The following is a 23,957-nucleotide window of genomic DNA, read 5'->3' on the forward strand; positions in this document are numbered from 1 at the left end:
TCCCTACAGGCCATAGCCACATGAAAAGAAAATGACTGAAAGTATTGCAGTGTAAACAATTATTTAGCCCCTAGAGCGTGTAATGCATTACACATTCTCAGTGCTAGCAGGCCTACTGCAATTATATCACAAACAAGACCCTTACAACACAAAGTACTGTCAGCTGTAAAACAAAAGTTCCAGCCATGAGAAAGGTTAAAAAGACACTGAATGGAGGGAGAGGTTATTATTTTGGGGTCCCCACTAATCAAGTGTGGGGACTCAGAGATGATCTAGACAGAAAGAACAGGTTGTGTTGAACGTTTTGAAGGTGGTCGCATTGTCCTACGACCACCACAGGTTGAGTTATGAGAACAAAAATGTTTTGTAAAAGAATGCCCTGCAAAGCATTATGTGAGGACCATGTGCAGCAGATATTGTAGCATGTTGACTGTAATCCTCAGAACAACCCATAGAGGGCATCACAATACAATATCATTTGTAAGAAACATGGTCATGTAACCATATAATTAGCCCCTAGAGGGCATAACCACATGAAAATAGAATGGGCCAAAGTAATGTAGTGCAACCATATACTTAGTTCCTCAAAAGCATAGTGCCTTACACATTTTCAGGCCTAGCAAACCTACTGCATTACTAAGACCCTTAGAACACAAACTACTAAAAGTTCCAATCATAAAGATGCTTAACAAGGTACTGAATTATGGGAGGGGTTATTCATGTGTGGTCCCCACTAACCTAGTGTGGGGACCCAGAGATGACCTAAACAGAAAGACTGTGTCATTCTGAGCGTTTTGGTGGTGGTCCCATTGTCCTAGGACCACCACAGGCTGAGTTATGGGCAAAAATGGTTTGAAGAAGAATCCTTGCAAAGCATTATGGGGCGACTTTTCCAGTGTGCAGTGAATATTGTTGTATCGGTGCTCCCCCTGTACCGGGAGAGCAGCCTTGCAGATTTCTATGTTTTTTTAGCAAAGCATTGATCAATTATAAGTGTTTTTGGGAAAGCTATGGAGCATGAAGGGGCGAGCCAAAAGAAATGACTAACAGTGTGAACGATGTGATCAGCGCTCCAATACCGCTGATAGAGTTTGCGCTGTTTGCGATGTTCACGCTGTGAGGGCCATGGCTGCCTTGGAGCACAAAGGGGAGAGACAAAAGAAAAAAATAGTTCACCCACGCCGAAGCATATCGGCAATCGTGCAATTATCCATGTAACAGGGCCAACCTGCAAGGCGGTAACAACAGGACAAATGTAAAGCAATTGCCAATGAAATCTAGTTATTTTTGAAAGGCAAGCCCACGAACGAGTAAAAGTGATGGGGGTGAGTTGGGCATGGTTAAAACCCCACAATACTTACAACAGCTCAAAGCGCTTGCCCGCTTGACCTAAAAATGAAAGATTCTAGCAATGTTTCTGAGTCCTCGCCAACCACATAACTGGGTACAACATCTATAAGAAAGTGAGATTTTGGCTCACCATATACTTGCTGTCCCCATGAAAAGTGGGTGCTACGGCACGGTGGAACTCCAGCTACATTCTCCTCGTGCTGCATTCATAAGCCAAGATAACATGATGCCACTCTTAGACTAAGGTCAGCTTCTTGTCTTCCAGATGCGGAGCCTTCATGTTTTTTACGGCGGAGTTACAACTGGCTCTGCTGACAGAAATCCCTATTCCAGTGGTCCATCCACCACAGTACCGCTAGGTCCTGGGGCACTTACTCTGCCTGTTTAGGGTAGGATGACTTACTGATTTCCCATGCTTGGGTCTGCCATGCCAGACACAGCAGTCTTAGGCAGGGAAAAGAAACAATGGTCGACAAGCGCAAGTGGAAAACACCCTGTACCTCTTGGATAATGATTTTTTGTTTTTCACAAATAAATTCCAGCTATGGAAGAAAATAACATGGTGCATAAGGTAGTGTCTTGCAAGTTTTATGATGGAACCATTTGGGCTCTGAATGGACTCCATAGAAGTGTGACGTAAGTGTTAGAGCAGAAAGCTGGGTTTAGAATTTTGAGTTCTCAGTTACACGCAGACGAATAAAGAACTGTAATATTTAGTTCTGTGTGTTCCCAGGCTGGGGATGGCGCTTTACACGGTCACTGCACAGCTCTTCTGAATGTTCATCAACCACACAAATCACACAAGCAGATACACTTTTGGCACGAAGATTCCATCAGGAAGAGGAATCTTTAAATATGGCTGGTAGTCCTCGAGTAATGGGATGGAACCAAAGTCCCTGCCAATATAGCATACTCATTCTGGTATCTAAATAGCCCACAGACTTTTATCTGGGATTTTTACCTTTTCTCATTGACTTGTACTGAACTGATAATTTTTATCAGTTCCTAGCACCGAACCTCATTTCATCTCATGTGGTCAGAGCTTACCATTTTTATGGCTATGGTGGCATTCATGTAATACATTGTAACCCAAAATTTAATTTGAATGTTTTAAGCCCCAATTTAAAGTTTGGCGGACAGAGTATTCTGCTGCAACGGTGATGGAGTACACAGCCTGCCAAACTATTGGTGCACCTGCCCGACTTAAAGTTGGGCTCACAGCAGTGTTTATGCTGACAAAGTAAACCTTCTTCAGATGGTCCACGGAAGTAGGGGCCATTGAAAGTAAGCCATGGTGGGCAGATCTTTTTTTTTTTAACCGTTCATCACCACCAAATATATCCTGGCATGGATGGACAGTAAAAAGAAAAAAATGAAAACTCCTATGTTGTGAGGCCCTTAGTTTTTTATTTTTCAAAAACAACCTCCTGTTTTGGGAATTTATTTTTGAAAAATTAAAAACATAGGAAAAGTTTGATGGCCAGCAGACATGTTTCACGGTGCTGTCCATCAAACATTTCCCACATTGATAAGAATCACCATGTTGGCGGTTCCTGTCAATGTATAGAATTCTCCAGGGTTGATGGACAGCTCAAAATATGGCCGATGTAGGTCCCTCTGTAAGGTGGAGTTAATGCCCTCCACCATCCCCACAAACATACCCCTGTTCGCCAAATTCAAAATCAGGATCTAAGTTCTTTATCTCTTACCTACATATAGTTGTTTCAAGACTGGCACACCAACACACCTTGCATATCTCTAAAAAGTAGTTTGAGCTTTGCCAAGCTACGTCAAGATATTATTAGGAGCAGATGAACTTACATGGGTGGGTCTTCTTGATCAGACTACATGGAAACTCTGTTGCATGCTACATTGAGACTGCAGCCTCCTACTCAGCCTGCTAAAAGTGTTCCCAATAGGGGAGCCAATTGGGTGAAAACATGAAAGTAAAATTGATATGAGATTATGAGAATATTTAGTATATCATTACTGAAACAGTTTTAAGATGAAATGGACACATAGTAAAGACATATTTTCACTGTTGAATGTACTTTGGTTAGACATGACTAATCATTTGACATGGATGTTTACTAATGTACGCCATGGAGAGACACAAATGAACAGAAGCAACCAAAGAGTATGCTTGCTCAAGCAAAAGAGAATTTACATTACTCTCAACTTCAGGAAATTCACCAACAATGCATATATTCAGATTGAAAAGGGCAAGGAGAGATTTGACTGTAGAGGAATTCCAGTAACCATGGTCCAAAACTAATTTATTATAGTAACAGCAGGAGAGCCAGTGTGGAAAACGTGAAACCAGGGGAACCAAGAGAGAAACAAAGCTAGTGACTGAACTGCCAACAAATGAATCAAGAAGAAATTGGGTTAAAGCTCGCCACAGAAGAGACTGAGGGCCTGATTACGAGGCTGGTGTTCCAAGGACCGACAGCCTCGTGGTGACGGTCGGACCACTGCAACTGTGGCGGTCTGACCCCCACATTACAATCCAGGTGGGCAGACCCACCTAAAGACCGCCGTCCCCGCCAGGAACATGGTTCCTGACGTGATGACAGCAGCCTGAGTTGTACTCAGCCAGGACAGGACTGAACACAGTGCAACCTGGCTGATTACAACTCAGCTTTCCACCAGCCTTTTCATGGCGGGGACCCCGCCATGGAAAGGCTGGCAGAAAACCAGTGCATGGGGTCACAGGGGGCCCCCCTGCCCAGCACCGTCAGAATGCGCTCTGACTTCTATGCAGACAGTGCGCATTCAGAGGGTGCTGGAGTGCTACAATATTGTCCTCCGCTCCCTTAAGGAGGCCGAGACCAATATCATACCACTGTTCCCGCTGGGCAGCCCAGCAGGAACCACGTATTACAATGTTCCCGGTGGTCACCCCGGTGGGAACATTGTAGTATGCTTGGGGGGATGTCACCGCATTGGCAGCGATGTCCTCCCAGTGATTTTGGTGGTCCTGTGGTGGGATTAGGCCCTGAATCAGGAGTTGGTAAGCAAAGTTTCACCCATGGATCTGCTTCCTGTAGCCTTATCGAGGAAAGAATTAGTCAGGGTTAATCAGGAACCTGAAAGGAATATGAAGAGGTAAAATCCTTAATGGAAGCCGACAAGCCAGGCTTGCAAAAGTCCTAGTGCAAAAGCCACAAAGAAGGCATAGGAACTTCAATATAAGTTTAATAAAAGCAAAAGCCAAGATCAAAGGTAAAATGATAAAACACTGAATTCTGAAGGTCATAAAACACACAGCGGCTTGATCATTTCGAAACAATTTGAAACCAGTAGGTTCATTAATGATATGAAGATGTAACCCATTGTGAACTAAACCAGATTTCCAAACCCTTAATTGTAGGGACAAAAGAAAAGATGGGGAAGCAGTCCAAAAGATTAAGGGGAACACATCTGACAGGGCAGTCATTCTTTCATGGTCCTTCTTTCCCTAGTCTTAGCAGCACTTAAAGCCTAGTGTCCCTGTTCTTTTAGTGACCAGTCCATTACACCTCTGTTGGTCTTTCCTGCAGTGGCCTTTGCAACTAAAGACAGAGTACCGATGGTGCAGGCAGCAGTAAGGACCAGGCAAAGAAACAACAGTCGACAGAGGACAGAGGATATCCACAGTGCTTCGGATAGTGCTACACCATTGACACATGGACTTACTGGTGAAGGATGCACCAACTTACCAAGGCTGCTGATACTGGTGATGACGTGGACCGGTGGAATCTTTATAGGTAACTCCTTATCTGTTAGTTCTCTGCAAGGCACAAACAACAGAAGTGAATAAATGGCAAGTCAAAAGACACTTAAAAATGAGTACATCCATCCTTCAATGCAGACTTGTCCCAGAGATCCTGCTTTGTCAGAGGGAATCATTCTCCGATATGGATGCATATTGCTGAATAGGGGTTGATGAATATTACCATGCATCTATGCACTCACATAGAAATCCACCACCGCCTTAACAGTTGGAGGACACCTTCAATATGCAGGAAGGGTGCTCACCCTGAGATTCCCCCTATCAACTTCTCCAAACTAGGGCTGATGACCAAAGTTCTTTTAGAGGTGGGTAAATACATATGTATTGTTAATTATATAACATAAATGCAGATGAGAAGCAATGGAGCGATGCACAATATTGTAAGATATGGTTCAAGATAATTCATAGGTGGAGATCATCAGGGAAAAGAGTAGGTGGTTGAAAGTTTGCCTCTAGGAGGAAACCGTAGGGCAGGAGGAATTGTATGGGGCACTTAGGGGTTGACAGATGTGGGACATTTACCCACAAAAATAGCACATGCCTCATCTTCTTGCCTCACATTTTCACTGCTCAACTTAGAGGTAGGGGTATGTCATGGATTGTGCAGCAGTGACTGGCGCCAGATATTCCCTCATGGGACCATTATGCGAGGCATGATAATCCTGGGCAGAGAAATCAATCAGTGGCCTTGATGCACTGACAGAAAATGACCAAGTGCATAAGGGTCACTGATTTTTTTGTATTTCTCAAACAAACTCCAATTTTGAGGGGCTCGTGTGGGAACTACAAATAATAACTTTCAAGCATATGATAAAAACATGATGCTTGGCATTGAGTTCAGCCTTAATGGCATCTGCTGTACCTTCAGGTGACCTTAAATCATAGAGATCCTAGCCAGGTAGGCTATCATCTCTCTATAAATCTTATGGTCCTCTGGCAGGTGAGTGAAGGCTGGACCTTTGCTGACCTGGTGGGCCACTTGCCAGGGACTAATTGACTCCCCATGTCTTTTCATTTTTACAATGAGGGAAATGTATTAAAATCTAGCCTTTTGTGAAGCCCCTATTGTTTTAAAAATACATGCATAAATCTTCTCTTTAACAAACACAAAACATCTTAAATGTGTTTGTCAATTCCTTGGCATCTTGGTGCCTTGTGTCTTAGAAGACCAGTGGCAGGGTATCTCGTCCTATATTAGGCGTGCCTTTTGCAGACTACAGATGGAGTCCCTCACGGAATACACAACACAGAGCCAATAGAATGCCTCGTTTTCAAAACAGAAGAGATTCTCTGTCCAATAGACCTAAAGTTCTTCTGTCCATCAGAGAACCAAGAACCTTAGGCTAGATCTCATGCATTCAGAGCACGAGGATGGGCCTGGGAATCCTAAAATGTCTTCTCAGTGGTAGGTCACACATTGATTTTAATTTATATTAGTGGTTTTATCATTTGAACCACGACTAGCGGGCTGGGATCCCAAAGAAGACAGATTAGGGTATTACAGACATATACATTAGGAGATGAGACAGCGCCTCTTTGTCAGCGGCATGCCTTTGCTTGGCTGCATAGTAGCGCTATCCCTGCTAGCGAGTGTCCTTAGGTGATAGGGCTGTGCTCAACCATTGGTTCTTGCCTCGAATTACACATGAACTTAAGCTCCACTTCAAAGATTAACTCCAAGGAGGTGCAATCCCATAGGAGGCTTCTTGTGCTTCTAAGCAAAGGGGCGTGGCCTAGCTTTGCAAGTTGGACTGCTCCTTCAGGAATGGGGCCATGCACAGGGGATGGCGACAGTGTTCACAAATTATTGATGGGGCTCATGGTAGATCATGAGAGGAAGGACCTGAGGTCCGAGCAAACGACTTTTGACTTGAGCGATGCATAATCAACTTAATTCATTATTTTTGCACAGAACCAGCCTACCAGGGAGCCAGCTGCCCTACCTTGAACTTGGACAGAAGGTAGCCAAGCCTCCAAAATAGGTGGAACACTAACTGTCGCAGACATTGGGTTAAAGTCTCGCTATGTCACAGGAAGAGATATCACAGCCCTATCTGCCATTGCAAAGCATAGAAGAAACATCTCTACATGTTTCTTACATATAAATGCATGTAAATGTATTGTGTACAATATATCTGTCCATATAAAAATCCTGCATTTATCTTTTTTGCCAGTCTCTGCACAACAGCAGTGAATGTTGAGGTCGATGCATGCATCAGTCTATGTTAAAAAATAACACAGCCTGCATTATAAATACCCAGTTATATATGCCATTCACTGAAACACAAACTAAGGGATGCAAAGATTTCTTTAATAAGATATGCATTCTTACGCTACCATTCTTTATGCACAGAGCTCCTCAAATTAGCACAGTTGATAATGTGTCAAACGCATGATTTTTAAGACAATATATTTATTTATAAAGTGGTTTTACTGTAAGACGGTATAGCGCTAGGGCAACACATGCATATAGACCAAGACAAAGAAGAAAGAAACACAGGCATCAACGCATCAACCAGCATTGACAAAGCCAACAGGTCTAGTTTTAATGTGATAACGTGCATCAGGCATACACAATCACTTTTTATCACATTAAAACCAGACCTATTACCTTTGTCAAACCTGATGGAAAAATAACAACAAAAGCTTGCTTTGTATATAGAATGTTTATAGGAGATACATAACTGAATGTGACAATGAGATCATTAGGCGTATTTTGCAAATGTAAAATAGTCCCGGGTGCATTCCATTGGTACCATTTCCTAGAAGATGGACTGTTACACTATATAGCCAATAGCATAAGGTGAGACGGAACCAGTCGGCTGGCCGAAGTATAAGTTCACTCTGCCCCATGTTGCTTCCCACTATTGATGCCCACCTCTGTCGCTCGTTGCTTCTCCTCCCAACACCGTGTTGCTTCCTCCCACCCACACTCTCTGTGTTGCCCTGCTCTTGCCATTTGTGTTGTCCCTCCCTTTCTACTCGGATCAGCAAAAAAGAAAGCCAGCATAATTTTGTGTTGTAGGCTTTTTTGCTCTTATTTAGCCATGCTGCACATGCTCCGCTGTTTCTCTAGCAAGATAGTTCAACTAACTCTGGTCCTTTTACCTCCCCCCAGTTGCCTCATGAATTTATTTATTATGCTAAATACCTCTATACGACATATAATCATACTGCCATGAAAAATATATATGGATTGTAAAAGTATCATAACTTTCACCATTGCTACTCTGCTTGCTTGTGACAATGGAGGAGTGTAGGAAAGTGCCTTTTTTTACATGGTCACCCCCCCACCACCCACTCCACTTTTTGCCTGGTTTCCGGTGTGATTTTGAATGTTAGTGCATGGGTCCCTGATAACCAGATCCCCAGTGCTAGATCTCGTCCCCAAAACTGCACAGCCGGCAAAACCTTCGGATGCCACTGTAAGTCCCTAGTAAATGGTTTCCCTGTTACCTAGGGCATGGGTTATTAAAGGAAGGCCACTGAGGACTGCAGCACAAACTGTACCACCCTCAGGGACCCTCTCACTAAATGCAGACAGTCCTGCTTTTGCGAGCTGTATGTCTTGGTGCAGAACTAAATTGAAAACATGACATGTCACATACTGTGTGCCATTTCCCCTAAATACGGCATGCAATATATGTCACACTTCTAGCAGGCCTTACAGCCCTAAGGCAGGGTTCATTATATTACATGTGAGGGCATATCTGCATGAGAAGATGTGCCCCTGCTATGTCTTTGTCAATTCTCAGTCATAGTAAGTATCCAGAGTAGCCATTTTAAATGCATGTGCTGGAAACTGGTCATTACGAGTTCCCCAGCTACATGATGGCTTCTCTAAATCCTGGGATGTTTGGTATCAAACATCTCAGAATAATAAACCTTCACTGACCCCAGTGATGGATTTATTAAAAAACTGCACACAGAGGACACCTTAGAGGTACCCCCTGAAAACCAACCAACTCCTAGTGTGGACAGTGACTGGTAAAACCAGTGCAACCAGCTTAGACAGAGTTCTTGCCCCTTGAGGTGAGAGCCAATGCTCTTGAGGGCTCAGAACAAAGGCCTGCTCTGTCCGAGGTGCTAACAACTCATCCAGGCAGGATGGACATTCCAGGGAAGGGAGATTCAAAAGCCTTACAGCCTTTGTAATACGACCCAGGCCACTTCAGATAGGAGAGAAGGCCGAGCCTCCAGTTCCTAATGCCACTTTTGACAGAGGGATGGGTAGGAAAATTAGGCAGATTAGGAGGTGCACCCACTTCATGCCAGTCCCACCCCTAAGGTGGACAAATTGAAGTGGACACTACCTTTTAAATTCCACCATCTTATTTGGAAGGAATTCAGGCCACTAGGGTTAGGGCTCCGCCCACTTCCCAACGGAAGTGGTCCTAAAAAGGGTGTAGTCATTCTAAAGGTGAGTAACCCATTGGTTACTTCCTGTACCGCCCATTAATTCAGTATTTAGGTGGCACCACTGAACCCTAGAACTCAGATTACTGATGGGCTAAGAAGAGCCGGACACTACAGAGTCACATTAACAGAGAAGCCTGCAGACACCAAATGACTTGGCCCCAGTCCTACCAGTCTGTCTGCAGCCCTCAATGATACTGCATGAAAAGACGACCTGTCCTGCAGTCCAGTGACCTCCAAAGCTTTGGGAGGACTGCCTGCCTTGGACAAAGACCAAGATCTCCTGAGAACAGTGGACCTGTTCAAGAAGAAACTAATTTTAAAAGAAAATAACTCTGCCCTAAGGAACCGCGAGACAGCCTCCGGACCCACCTCTGCACCTGAAGCACATGGCCTGAGTTTAGGTGGCCTTATCAGTCCCATGAAGGTGTTTCTAAATTGGTCTCGGATTTATTCTTTGAGTAAGTGTCTCATTTATTGCCTCTGTGAACACATTTGTTGTATTCACAGAGGCAATAAATTAGACAAATGCTTAGCACTGCCCTCTGATAAGCCTAAATGCTCACCCACACTACCACAAACAGAGCATTAGTCCTATCTACGTTTGCCTCTGCAATGCCAATTGGGGATCCAATGGACTCTCTGCAGAGTGTACTGCATTTTAGTGCACTATATAGAGACCAGATTCCTACAGAGTGCCAACCAGAAATTCACTTGAGAGTACAGTTCTTATTGGGTTCACTTTTTGTAATATTTCTTCCACCACATCCATTATTCCTGGATATTGGGAAGGTTCATTGTTCTGGTTTATGGTTGGTTGTGGGGTATTAGTGTTCAACCCTCTTGTGTTCAATCAGTACAATAGTTTGGTTGGAGACCAGACATTCACCCACATTTTTCCACCTATTCCTGTCCTGCGTTATCCAGTGCGATACCCTAAACACTTAACTGCAGACTGGGGAGTCGTGCTTGTCTCACTTGCCAAGTGGGATGGAGGCATCCCTCTCCTTGGGGGTCAATTCAATTTCAATTCAATTCAATTCATAAAGCTTTATTCGGCACATATAAATGACCATAAAAGCATCAACAAGGTAGAAAAAAAAGACAACAGTACATATTAACAAAGACATTGCAATTAAAACTTACAGTTATTAATTATAGTTAATGGCTCATTGAATAATACATATGGTCATTCATAAATATATAGAAAGAATAATAAAATACATTAAAAACTCATACTTTTCCTGGAATTGATGCACTGATTTAAAAAGGTGGCAGTATAAAAACAAATATCTGCCGATTGCAGATTAAAAATTAAAGCCATGGCATGTTTAACAGTACGTGTTCCGTATTTAACAAACAAAGGTTTCAAAAATACTATACGAAAACATGTATACAGTTTACAGAACAGCAGAAGGTGCACAGTGCTCTGTGTAGATACATTATCGCACCTACATGGCCCAATCGGGTGTTTCTTAATGTTTGGATGGGCTACTAAGCAATGTGCCATCCCAAATCTTAGTCTGGTTAGCACAAATTTATGTGAATTCCTAGTCACCATAGTTAGGTAAGATGAAAAACCCTCCATTAGATTGTATCTATTATAAAAAATGACGGAGGACAATGATCCGGCTATGGTTGCTCGTTTCCTTTCTGCATAAGTTAGAAATATACTTTTCATTTCTGATTTGGAGATCGTGGTTGCTGCACTAGGATTATTTAAAATATTCAGATTAAAAATGTCTGAAAAACAGACAACAACATATTTAACCCAGGGAATATCTCGATATTTATCCAAACGTAGGCAATCCTCAACAATAGTCCTGTTAAGTAGCTTCTCATCGCCGAGCCAAAAAGACCGCCAGATCATCAATGGTTTAAGTCAGTGGTTCCCAAACTTTTTCGATCCCCGGCTCCTTTGACCTATTGGCCGTGTTGGCCACGGCTCCCCATTATGTTACTTTTTTTTGGCGGGTGGGGGAACGTAATCCCAGCCTGTACCTGTACCTACACTATTTACAGTTTGACTTCTTAATTCTCTCGTTCAGGTTCCTGAAAACCATTTATTTTAAACTATTTCTTTTCTTTTGTCATAGGGATATTATTAATGGTACTCTGGCGCCCTCCGCTGGTCACAATAATTAATGCAGGGGGTTTTGTTTCCAAAACCACGGTGAAAAGCTACCGATTAAAAGCACCTCCGAGTGGTTTCCAGACTGTGTGCGGCGCCCCTGGCTAATTTTGACGGCGCACCAAGGAGCCGCGGCGCACAGTTTGGGAACCACTGGTTTAAGTGATATCAGATCAGTTAAATAATTAATGGCTAATTCGCGATGGCTTAATTCAGTTGAGGCAGAGATGGGCAAAAACAGGAGCTTTTTTAAAAACATATTTTCCTCCAACTGTAAGTTGTAGGTACAGCTATAACCCCATACTCCTGCCCCATACAGAGCAATAGTCACACATCTAGCTTGGTAAATCTTGAGCATATCCCTGGTTCGACGATCCCCAACTTTTGCAGAAAATCTATAAATACCATAAGCATTTTTTGCCATTTTATTCCGGATGTTATTAAATTCATTGTTCCATTTCCTGTCGTTAGAGAAGGTAATACCTAGGTAACAAAATTTATCCACCTGTTGCACCTTTTCGCCGTCTATAAAAAAGACATTTAACGTTTTGGCTTTAGCTCCGCAGGTCATGGTATACGTTTTTCCCTTATTAATTACTAGTTTTCTATCTTTAATAAAGGAGGAAAAACTATCCATTAGTCGTTGTAATCCGACAGGTGTTCGAGAGAGTAAAACAGCGTCGTCGGCATATAATAACACCGGCACCGGAACACCGTTGATCTGAGGAGCATCAGCATTAACCTTTTTTAAAATATCATCAATTCCATTGATAAATAAAATAAATAAGAGAGGTGCCAAAACACAACCCTGTCTAATTCCTCGTGTAACACAAATTTTTGGAGTACATTCTCCTCTGGTTCCAAAACGTACGTTGGTTTTCAATTTCTCGTATAACCTAGCGAGGAAAAAGATTATACCTTCTGGGGCTCCTAAATTTAACAGAGTTGGCCATAAAATGGAATGATCTACCATATCGAATGCGCTGCTCAGGTCAGCAAAACAAAGATACAGGGAACCGGGTTTCGCTTCAGTATACTTCCCGATCAGTAGATCAAGATTGATGCACTGGTCGAGCGTACCTCGTCCCTTCCTAAAACCATAGTGGCTATCAGCCAGTATGCTATCCTGCTCAGCCCATTCCTCTAATCTTACTAACATCACTCTACTCATAACCTTGACTGAAGAGTCAAGGAGAGAGATCGGGCGGTAATTCTTAGCATCAGATCTACTTCCCTTTTTATGAATTGGCACAATGATTGATTCACCCCAAGTTACAGGGGCCTCGGCACACACGGCAACATTAAAAACAATGGTTAAAAGGGGGCCCCAGACATCTGGCGCAGCTTTATAAACGTCTATAGGTACCCCATCCGGGCCCTGAGCTTTCCCTCCTTTACTAGCCCGTATACCATATTTGACCTCACTAACGGATATATCCAAAGGCAGAGTAGGCCACTTATTGAGACTAGGATCATTGTTTTTATCAGAGTCAAAAATGCTGGAGAAATGTGCAATCCAACCCTCGCTAGAAACATTAGAAGTCAACTGTGGTGTTTTTTCATCCTTTAGAAAAGGCGAGTTGACCGTGGCCCAAAATAATGTACAATTTGATAATTCAGCAGCTTGGTTGAGGGAATCCCAAGCCTGTTGCTGCAGTTCACCCTTCCTCTGTTTGAGCGCACATTTATATTCCATTCTTAATTTATTTACCAGTTTTTTGTCCCTGGGCCTCGCTGCTAAAGCCTGCTTGAGGCCAGTTAGTGCAGAAGTGCAAAGGTGATTAAACCATCTCGGTCTGTTCCTACTTTGCCTACTATTGCGACTGGTAAACTTGGCATCAATAGCTTTATTAATTTGGTTAAAACAATATAAAACCCTCTCAGAGTCAGAACTATTTTTTAAAATAGAAGCAATGTCCAGCAGGCTCTCATTAATTATGGAGCTAGTTAAATCATCGGCTCTTTCACCAATCCATCTTAGCCTAACACCGTTAGTCCTATGTGGTTCTACATTAGAAATAATAATTCCCACATCCACCGAACTACCGGCCCAAAGGGTAGTGTCCAGAATAATACGGTTGTGGTCACTTAGGGTAGTTACTTCAATTCTTGGTGGATCACAGTAAGAACTAATATTAGAGGATGTGATCACATGGTCAATGACCGAGCTGGTGTGCCAATTTTTAAAAGTGGGAATGGGTAAACCATTAACATCTTTACAGCACTCCATTATTTCCAGGTCATAGCAGCCCATGAACTTATGCAGTGCTTCCCCATAACTGTTATGTCCAAAATGCGGGACATCCCAGCCGGCACTGTTAGTAACCCCACAAACCCTTTGTGTAGACAAATCGCACAAAGTAGTATTGAAGTCCCCTACCCAGATGAAGTCAAATACAACATTCTGTTCCAGACATAAATTTTCGACAGCGCCGGCTAAGTCTGTTACTACTTTGACCCGGGTAACATCAAAAATGTTATTATAATAGTTAATCAATAAAACATTATGGTCTTTGTCATCCACAAGCCAGAGGATCTGCACAAGGTCCCCTACAGGTATATACTTTTTAACCACAATAGGACGACAGATCGTTACAAGTATAAGGAGACCGCCTTTCGCTCTACCTATACCACCTCCCAACGCCGGTAAATTGTAAGAAACGAATCCCTCATAGTTAACTTCATCTTTACACCATGTTTCTTGAAGACATAAAATGTCATGGGCATTAACAAACGTTAACCATCCCGGATCCCTCTCCTTCGATTTCAGCCCTGCCACATTCCAACAAACAATAGTAATAGTATCCTTACCCCTAACACAATTACTATCAGGCACCATACCATTGTTTCGTCCCCAATTCGCATTCTGGTTTGAATTGCTTATGTCCCCACAATCGGGCGGTGCCCTTATATCCACCGCCAATTCAATTTCTGTGTTGTTGGGCATCTCTTGGGCCATGGTATTGTCTATACCGATATCCACACAGGGAATAATAATCACCTGGGGTAAGAACTGCCCTCCCTCATTAAGTCAATCATTTGCATCCAGAAAACTTAGGGGTTGAAACCGGTTTTGCATTGAAATATCAGGGTATAGCCTGTGTGTAGCAGGGCATAATCTACTTCCTCTACTCCCATAAGGGGCATTATTATGATGGCTGTAAAAGAAAGCAAGCGAGCGGGCACACACATTATTATCAGTAATTGGTAATGAGGCAGCTCTTAATAATACAGTGGCAGCATGTTGAGGGTGTTTAAAGTTTATAATGACACAGTCACCCCTAAAACTTTTCTTAGAGCTCCCTATCCAATCTACCCTTCTGGTAGTCAGAACTTGATCTGAGAGTTCAGTTGGGAATCCACAATACCTGTGCATCCAGGAAACGGTTTTATTTTTTAAGGACTCGTGGGTTTCCTGATGATTCCCCTTTGCAACAGGGGGAACATTAACTAAAACTACCACATATGGTGCGCAGTCAGGAGGGAGATTAATGGCGCACCGTCGCCTTACCTCAGTCCAATCCTCTTTTCTATCAGGTATTAAAACAACCTGACTATCATTACTGGCTAAGGACTGTGCTGTCGGGTAGTTCTGTACAACACTCCTACTAATATCTAAACCTGTAACATCACCGGGAGGAGCAACATGAGTATCATGATCGCTTATTGTTATTGGGGCTGACACACTATCTGCTTCCACCAGTGTTTTTTTGAGGAGATCGCCTAATCTATTAACCTCCGCGGTTAGCTGATCAATTTTTACCATAAGAGGTTTGACAATACCCTTAATCTTGAAGTCAATAATACTTACTAAGTTTTTTGTTTTTTCTGCATCTAATTTAACGTCGTCGATATTTGCCATATTATCCTCAACCTTATCTGGATTCTTGAATGGGCTAACTGATCTTTTTTTTGCGGGCCGAGCACCCCCATGTTTAGTCTGGGTCTTTCTACATGCTCTAACCACTCTAGGTAGTGGGGTGGGTGGATGTTGCACTATGGGATCAGTAGAAACCTCTAGATCGACTAAGGTAGAAGTATTCTGCATAATCATTTCCCTATCAGGAACACCGGAATTAGTGCAGACACTACTACTGTCATCCAGAGCCAATGGAGCAGGTGAAGTTTGCACACTAAATAATGGGGGGGGGCTGCTAAGCCCTAGGGATTGTCTCCTCTCGCAATTAATTTTACTAACAATCTTCACTAAATAATTATCCAATGTCTGGGGTGTAGAGGGGACTTTTTGCTTTGACATGCTTAACAGTCACAAATTATCACTTTAAAATCGAATAAGGCTTTTCCAATTACACACAAATAATAAGATAATAAGGGCTGCTTGAAAACAAAATGTGATATACACAACCTAATGAACTCTCACAGTGTACAGTATACAGGTCACAAAAGTCAGCACCCTGTATAAACCAGAACCTCGTCACAAACTGTCCGCCCTTTATCCGGGCTTCGTCCTGGGCGCAGCTGTAGGCTACCTGCAATATAGGGAGTCAACAACCAGTGGGCAGATGGACGTGCACGGCTGGGACTCCTCATGCGCTCCCCATGCGCTCCTGGGAGCTGTAGTCCGTGTAGCGCCTCACCAGCTCCTTCCCAGCAGTCTCCAACAATCGCAGCCCCTCTAGGGACTACGGCGACACAGGTATCGAGATGCCTCCAAAGCGCTCTGTCCTTTGCCGCCCACCTCGGCTGCTTCCTCACTCTATGCGGCTGTCTCGACAGTACACAAAACACCGACAGAGCCCGCTCTTGACGGCACACAAACACCGACCGAAAGAGCCTGATCTCGGCAGTATACAAACACCAACAGAGCCCCTTGCTCTGCTCCGCTCCGTCTCTGCTCAGTCTTCGCCTCCACACCTCGTCACCGTCTCGCCTCCCCCGCCCGAAGGCCGCGCCGTGCACGATCTCACCCCCGGGAACGTCACAACGACCTCCTTGGGGGTCATATTCTTGCTCTCTGTAGTTTCTTTTTCCCAAAATTCCTGAGGAAGGGTTTTTACTTAACCAATCCATCAAGAAGGCTCTATCATCTATTCCTGCCAGCATTTCCCAATCCATCATGGTGACTTCACTTCTTTATCACTTCCTGTTTTTGGTTATATAAGGAACAGAACTGTCTTTCTCCTTTGCATTGCAACACTCCTTGCTACTGCTGGTGTGTCTTCACTCCTGCTGGTGTATCCTTGCTCCTGTTGGTTCTCCTTGCTCCTGCTGGTGATTCCTGCTCCAGTTGCTTCCCTTCTGAACCTTTCTATTCCCCTGGTTCTGGCATTTCCACTAGCCTTATGTGCAAACACTGAGACTAGCTGCAGTCCTGGTCTTCTACCTTCAGTACCAGTCCTCATCAGCCTCCCTGGAGTCAACACAGTTTTTTTTTTCCCCTTCAGGGATTCTCCTCTTGGGGACTCCTTCTGGAGGGCATTACCTGCTTAGACGGTCCATTGCCAGCGGTATCATGGCTTCCAGAAGGGGTCGACCCTACCTTTCGCAGACAAGGACAGTTAAAGCCCTGGACTCACAATTTTTCCCATCGCTGCAAGGCTGCGAATAGAAGTCGGTCCGCTGCGGAACCTGACACATTCCAGTAATTGTGGTCCAAAATGTTCAACTTATGCAAATAATATGACATGCCATCAGAGTGCATAACAAAGCCACATATATAGGTGACCTAATTCTGATAACATATTGCACAATTTAGCTAATGTGAATGGGGGCAGGAGGATGGGGAAGGGGAGCCCTGCCTTCTTCCCTTCCCTTAACCAGTTCCACTTTTCTGATATCACTGCATTTGTTTTCTCTCTTGCTGTGGGGGATTTATGTAGCAACTTCACCCAAGCAAAAAGGTCTGGCCAAAGTTTAATTGTTCTAGTGCTTTAAGAAGATACTCCCAACTCCTCATACTTAAAGCGCTTTCTGAATCAGATGACACTGGGAGCTAGTCTTCACAGGGGCGTAGTTTCAGGGGGGTGTTTGGGGTGTTACACCCCCTAATAAATCTGCACTGTTTTAAATAGTTGGGCACAGGTGCTTTAAGTCGGGTATGGTGAGGTGTATGTCTGATTTCAGTTGGGATTTTTACATACACACACAGACAAAAACATACCCACATGCACACCTGACTGTTTTAAAGGTCTTAAAGTAGATATTTTTTTACAAAATATTGAGTTATAAGTACCCATCACAATCTGCACTCTGCTCCCTTCCTACTGCTACTTGAAGCCCCCTCCTGCACCTCTTCTAGTATAATGTATAAGTACCAGCATGATTGTTGGGAAATCTGAAGCTCAACCCCCCAAATCTTACTGACCAAGCTGCATCCCTGCATCTTTGTAGATTCTACCCTACAGTGTTCCTGCACAATATAAACCCACATTGGTACTGATCTATGATAGGTATTATTATTCGGTTTACTTTTGCTTGCCAATACATTACCGAAAATGTTGGTATTTGTTTGTAACATAGTTCACTATCTATTTGCTCTGTGATCAGTAGCTAGGCCTTTTGGTTTTGGCATGTACTGTCCTTGCTTTCCACATACTGTCTAGAAGTATTCCATTCTCATTTGCAATCAACAGTACCCCAATTACTTTCTCTACTACGAGAACCCCATATACTATCCATTGTCAGCTGTCCTCTCCCTGTGTCTTACAACTGTTGATGTCAACTATGGTGTAATATTTCGTAATTTGTTATTTCAAGGTCCACGGAGCATCTCTTTTATCCCATAAGCATTTTCAGCTAAATATTGTTCAATATTTTGTGCAGCTCTTCTAGACGTTTCATGGGTGGTTTTCTACCAAAATATTGAAGGAACAATTTTGTGATACAAAAAAAGTGTGTCAGAAATATTGTTAACTCAAAAAAACCATGGGACAGAATATAGAAGATAAGAATATTGGTTTTGTTAGGTACATATTGTTTTTTTAATAGCCTTGTATACAATATTGCTTTTTTAAATATAGTTGCATTAAATATTGTTTTTAATTAATGCAATATATTAGTTGTTGTGTTATTAGGTATTTGCATTAGGTAGACTATTTGTTTTTCTTTTATTAGTTTGTAATTGCTTAGCTGGGTTGCAGAGTTTGTAGGGGATTAGGGTGCAAAGGTATTTAAAATATAAATTATAGTTTTTTATTTTGAAATCATGTATGTTTTGTATGTTTACTAAATTAATACTTGATCATTATCTATGTAAAATATTTAGTTGATTACGTGTTATTTTAATTATTTTAGTATAGATTGCAATTTTTACCATGAAAGTTTTTTTTAAAACAAATTAGTAATTTTTATTTAGAAGCAGGCTATTAGATATGGGGGGCTTTAGGGTGGGAAGTTATTTTAAATATAAATTGTTCTTTTTTGTTTCTGAGGAATATTTATATAAATTACATTAATTACAATAATAAATATGTAAATATTTAATTGATTACTATTTTAATTATTTGTTGCCTTTTTTAATTCATCTTCGCCATCTTTATTACAGGTTGATAGAATCCATTAAAGCAGCACATGAAAATAATAACAATGAAAGTCACAAGAAAAGACAACTTTCAAACAAGAAAAATGAAAGCCTGAAGCAAGTTCTTTATCATCACACAAAAACTGATCTTCTTAACACATCCTTATTAAAACCACAAATTTAACAGTGTTCTGTTCAATTTAAAAATAACCATCAAATCTCCATTGTTAGCCTCATCATAAACGCCTCTTTAAGAAAAGATACAGTGGAATAACAAATACATTAACTAACATTTGCAAAAATAACAGAGCAGAATGGACTTTTCTAAAACATACGTTTTTTAGGAGGGTTAAATATATCATAAACGGGGTTGCCTATAAAACTTATAAAACATTAGAAAATGAAGGGTATCCTAAGAAGACACAATGGGCCTTATTACGAACCTGGCGCTCTTAAGATCGGCAGGTTCGCAGTGGTGGTCCGACTGCCACATTGAGATCGTGGCAGTCGTGCCGCGGTCGGACCACCAGCACCGCCAGGTTTCCGCGTCCCGACAGACTGGCGGTCCTCGCTGTCCTAATCCACCAGGGTAGTGCTGCAAGCAGCGCTGCCCTGGGGATTATGCTCCTGTTCTCCGCCAGTGATTTCATGGCGGTAGACCCCCTGGCGAGCACCCTACGCACTACAACATTACTGCCGGCCCGATTACGAGCCGGAGACAATGCTGTAAGCTGTTTCCCCCTGGGCCACTGGGCAGAAACCCAGGTTCCGCCTGCTGACCCAGCGGGAACATCGTAATGGGCCCAGCGGGGTGGCCACAATGGTGGCAACCTCCCCATCTGAATTTCGTTGGACGGGCTTTTCCGTCCTCCAAAATCCGAATGAGGCCCAAAGCCACAGGCAATGTAAAAGGCTCAGCCTGAACCTAATTAGCAAATAACAACAATCGCTGTTTGTTTCAAATGTAATGTAAGATACAGACGACGGTACTGTCTTTAGCAAAATATACCTGCAAACTGATTTCCTTCCCTTCACATTTCTCTAAAGGCCAAGAAAGTCTTTCTTGTCCACTCTATAGCTTTCTATACTAAAGAAGAAGGGCTACTAAACATCACTAGATGCCCTAAAGCAGTAGTTCCCAACCTGTGGTCCGGGGAAGTCTCTTCATGGGGTTCGTGATTGCTTAGAAAATAAAATAATATTAGCAGATTGATGAAGTGTATATAAATAAAATGGCTAAATGTACAATTGAAAATTTTAAAACGGCCTGTAAATTTCAAGGAATACGAAATTGGAGGCTAAAAATTAAATTAGGATCCTCAGATTGATTTGCGGGAGCAGTACAGGTGCATCAAACGGAATATAGTATGGACGATGTATGGCTTCAATTGAATTTAGAAAAGCTTAACCCTTCCTATTAAAATTACAATTTTTATATATATTTGTTTGCAAATTAAATAAAATGTGTTATCATTTGTGTATGTGTTTGATGAAATGCTTGTTTCTGTATTTATATTTTTTGTGTGTATTGTTTTGCAGTTCAAATCATCAACAATGTTTAAACTGTTAGGGTCAGACCACAGTGCCGCCGCCGCGGCAGTCCCAAGAAGACCACTGAGCCGGCAGTCTTCCGCCTGCGGATTACAATGTTTCTGTTGTGCATGCAGTATTGTGGCAGCAGTCTTCCCACAGAGGTGGACTGTTGTGCTAGGAATCTTACTTTTTGTAGGTTTTGTTCCGCAGTGCAAAAACATATGGGTGTATGTACACGAAGCAAGTCTGAAAATAAACATATATGTAGCTCACCTATGGAAAACATACCTTGTCCAACAGCATGAGTCCACAGCCATTGTAACAATAATGAAATGTACTAGTGACTTACCTTAGAAGTTGACCCGAACGGTTTGGATTTTCTTCATGGACAAGTGTCTGCAGCAAAAGGAGAACCTTGACGAGGGGCTACTTGATGGGAAGAGGAGTGGAACCTGGACAAAAGGTGAGGACTTACCTTATTTCACTTGTTTCTGCCAGGTCGAATATGAAGGTCTTCCCGCCACAGTTGGCTTGGAGGTCAGCTACACCATAATACCGCCGGTGGGAACAGGGGCTGGACCCCACCGTCAGCCCCTGTAGCTTGTGACTGCCGTCGATGCAGGCGGCGAGAGGTTGGCGGCGGTGGCAGAACCACGGTGGTCTTTCGTCTATCAACCACATGCAGTGTAATACGGCGTTACAAAGACCACCAAACTTGTAATCAGGGCCTTAGCTTGGTAGATCTTTATCATGGTTTCACAGGCTTGTCCACTAATTTGGTGGCAAAGCCAAAGACACCCTCAATAGATCCCAAAAGAGAATGCTTCTTGGTAGCTAACAATAGGACCTGGGTACCAAAGGAATGAAACAAAATGGCTAAATACGGGAACGCATCTACCCTCAAAAAAGATCTTCCTTGCCCCCTAAATTGCCTAGTCTTCATAGATCTCGGCCTAGCCATCATGACAGGATTTAGAATAGGTAGTTGCTAACTCCAGCAAGTCTATAAACGTAAAAAAGCAATCCAATTGCTGTTGGAGTTCTAGGACGCTTCTGGACAACAGGACTTCTTCCCCTACAATAATGTGGGAATACAGTGACACCTCACCCGAGAAAGATCAACGCTACCCTGCAAAGGAACAGATTCCAATTTGTTGTTACATAGGGTGAATAATAAAAGGGTTAAGATGCACCCCTTCCCGACCGCTCTAATTATGGGAAACAATTCAGTGCAAGTGTCTCCCATGTTGTACCTCACCTCATCCCATAGACTAGTGAGTAGGTCTCACAGGAAAAAGACTATAGGCCTCATTATCCTTTGCAAACCTCAAAATCTGGCCATAAAAAACACTTTTTCCTCACATTTCGGTGACAGAAAGTTCTGGAATCTGAAGGAGCCACAAATTTCTTTCCACCCAGCGTTCCCCCAAGTCTCCTGATAAAAGTGGCACCTCACTTGTGTGAGTAGGCCTAGTGCCCGCAACAGGAAATGCCCCAAAACACAATGTGGACACATCACGTTTTCCTAAAGAAAACAGAGCTGTTTTTTTGCAAAGTGCCTAGCTGTGGAATTTGGCCTCTAGGTCAGCCGGCATCTAGGGAAACCTACTAAACCTGTGCATTTTTTAAAACTAGACACCTAGGGGAATCCAATATGGGGTGACTCGTGGGACTGTCACCATGGGTAGGCCTAGTGCCCATGAAAGGAAATGCCCCAAAACAGTATGTGGACACATCAAAATGATCAAATACAAAACTACCTACTTTTGCAGGGGCACCTGCGTTTTTGGTCCTGGGCTCAGCAGCCATATAGGGAATCCTACCAAACCCAAACATTTCTGAAAACTAGACACCCAAAAGAGTCAAGGGAGGTGTAACTTGCGTGGATCACCCAGTGTTTTCTTACCCAGAATCCTCATCAAACCTCAAATTTAGCTAAAAAAATCTAATTTTTCCCACATTTCTGTGTGGGATCACCGTACCAGGCCAAATTTCCTACCACCCAACGTTCCCCTCAGTCTCACGGTACAAATGATACCTCACCTGTTTAGGTGGGCCAAGTGCCTGTGACAGGGAAGAGCCAAAAACATGTTGAAATTGAGGGGGAACCAAAGCGGGTCCAAAAGGGCAGTTTGAAAAAACAAATTTTTAGGCTGACAAGTGGAGCAGAATTTTTATCGGTATAGATGCGACAATGCTGGGTGGTAGGAATTTTGTGGATTCCTGCAGGTTACCCAAGGTTCCATCTCAAAAATGTGGGAAAAATGTGTGATTTCCAGCAAAGTTGGAGGTTTGCAGGGCATTGTGGGTAAGAAAATGGTGCGGGTGCATGTGATGCACACCACCCTGGACTCACCCAGATGTTTAGTTTTCAGATGTGTCTAGGTCTTGTGGATTTTTTTTTTTTGATAAACCATTTTTATTAGTTTTATATAGAACAGCTTAACAGCCCAAAAGGTCACTGGTACAATTAGCAAAGGTAACGTAATACACCATATAGATCTAACGCATGACACACTAATGCACACACAGGAAGCACCGCCCCACTCGTCAGATTGCACACATCCCCCTATGGTAAAACTAGGCTTCTTGCCCCATCCCAACTCCCCCACACCTTTGTGTATTTGGCTGGGCACCCTAGTGCTTCAGAGACCACCTTCTCCTGCTGAGCACACCAGTCCACCACCGACGCCACTTTACAATCGCGGGAGCAGCCTCGAACTTCCAGTTCAACGCAATGTCTCTTTTGGCCACCAAGCAGGCCATCCCCACAGATGTCTGATGTGCTCTGCTAGAACCCACCCTGTTGAGCACCCCTAGGAGAACTAGTAGTGGAGCCACTTTGACTTCCACCTGTATAACTCTTGAAATCTCTCTGAGCACTGCCCTCCAATAACAGGTTATATGGGGGCAAGTCCATACCATAAGAAAGAAGTCTGAGTTGGGGCTTGCACAGCGAGGACAATCCGCCTGGGGCCATAGGCCCGCTCTATGTAACTTGTCAGGTGTGAGGTATGCTGTATGAAGAAAGTATGCCTACACCACTCGGAGTCAGGAGGTCGTAATTAGAGACCGTGGGGCCATCAACGCTTCCCTCCAATCTCCATCATCGATTGGGCCCACCCACTGCTCCCGTCGCTCTTGGAGCTTGTCAGTGTTTGGGTAGTGAGGCTAACTAATGAGCCGTGACACTCCCTCCCTGCCCCCGGCACCCATCATAATTTTGGCCTCTACGGGGCTGAATTCCTGGAGTTCTGTCCTTGTCTGAATAT

General features: G+C 43.1%; 1 protein-coding gene across 2 annotated transcripts in view; it reads right to left on the minus strand.

Moving 5' to 3' along the window:
• LOC138267553 (NXPE family member 3-like) overlaps positions 1 to 23,957 on the minus strand; it is a 215,170-nt gene that overhangs the window by 16,308 nt on the left and 174,905 nt on the right. For both annotated transcript variants that reach the window (XM_069216601.1, XM_069216602.1), the window contains exon 3: positions 5,052 to 5,122. In XM_069216601.1, the coding sequence (XP_069072702.1) occupies positions 5,052 to 5,122 (71 nt within the window). The remainder of the gene's footprint in view (positions 1 to 5,051; positions 5,123 to 23,957) is intronic.

Source organism: Pleurodeles waltl, chromosome 12, assembly GCF_031143425.1.
Source record: "Pleurodeles waltl isolate 20211129_DDA chromosome 12, aPleWal1.hap1.20221129, whole genome shotgun sequence".
Lineage (NCBI taxonomy): Eukaryota > Metazoa > Chordata > Amphibia > Caudata > Salamandridae > Pleurodeles > Pleurodeles waltl.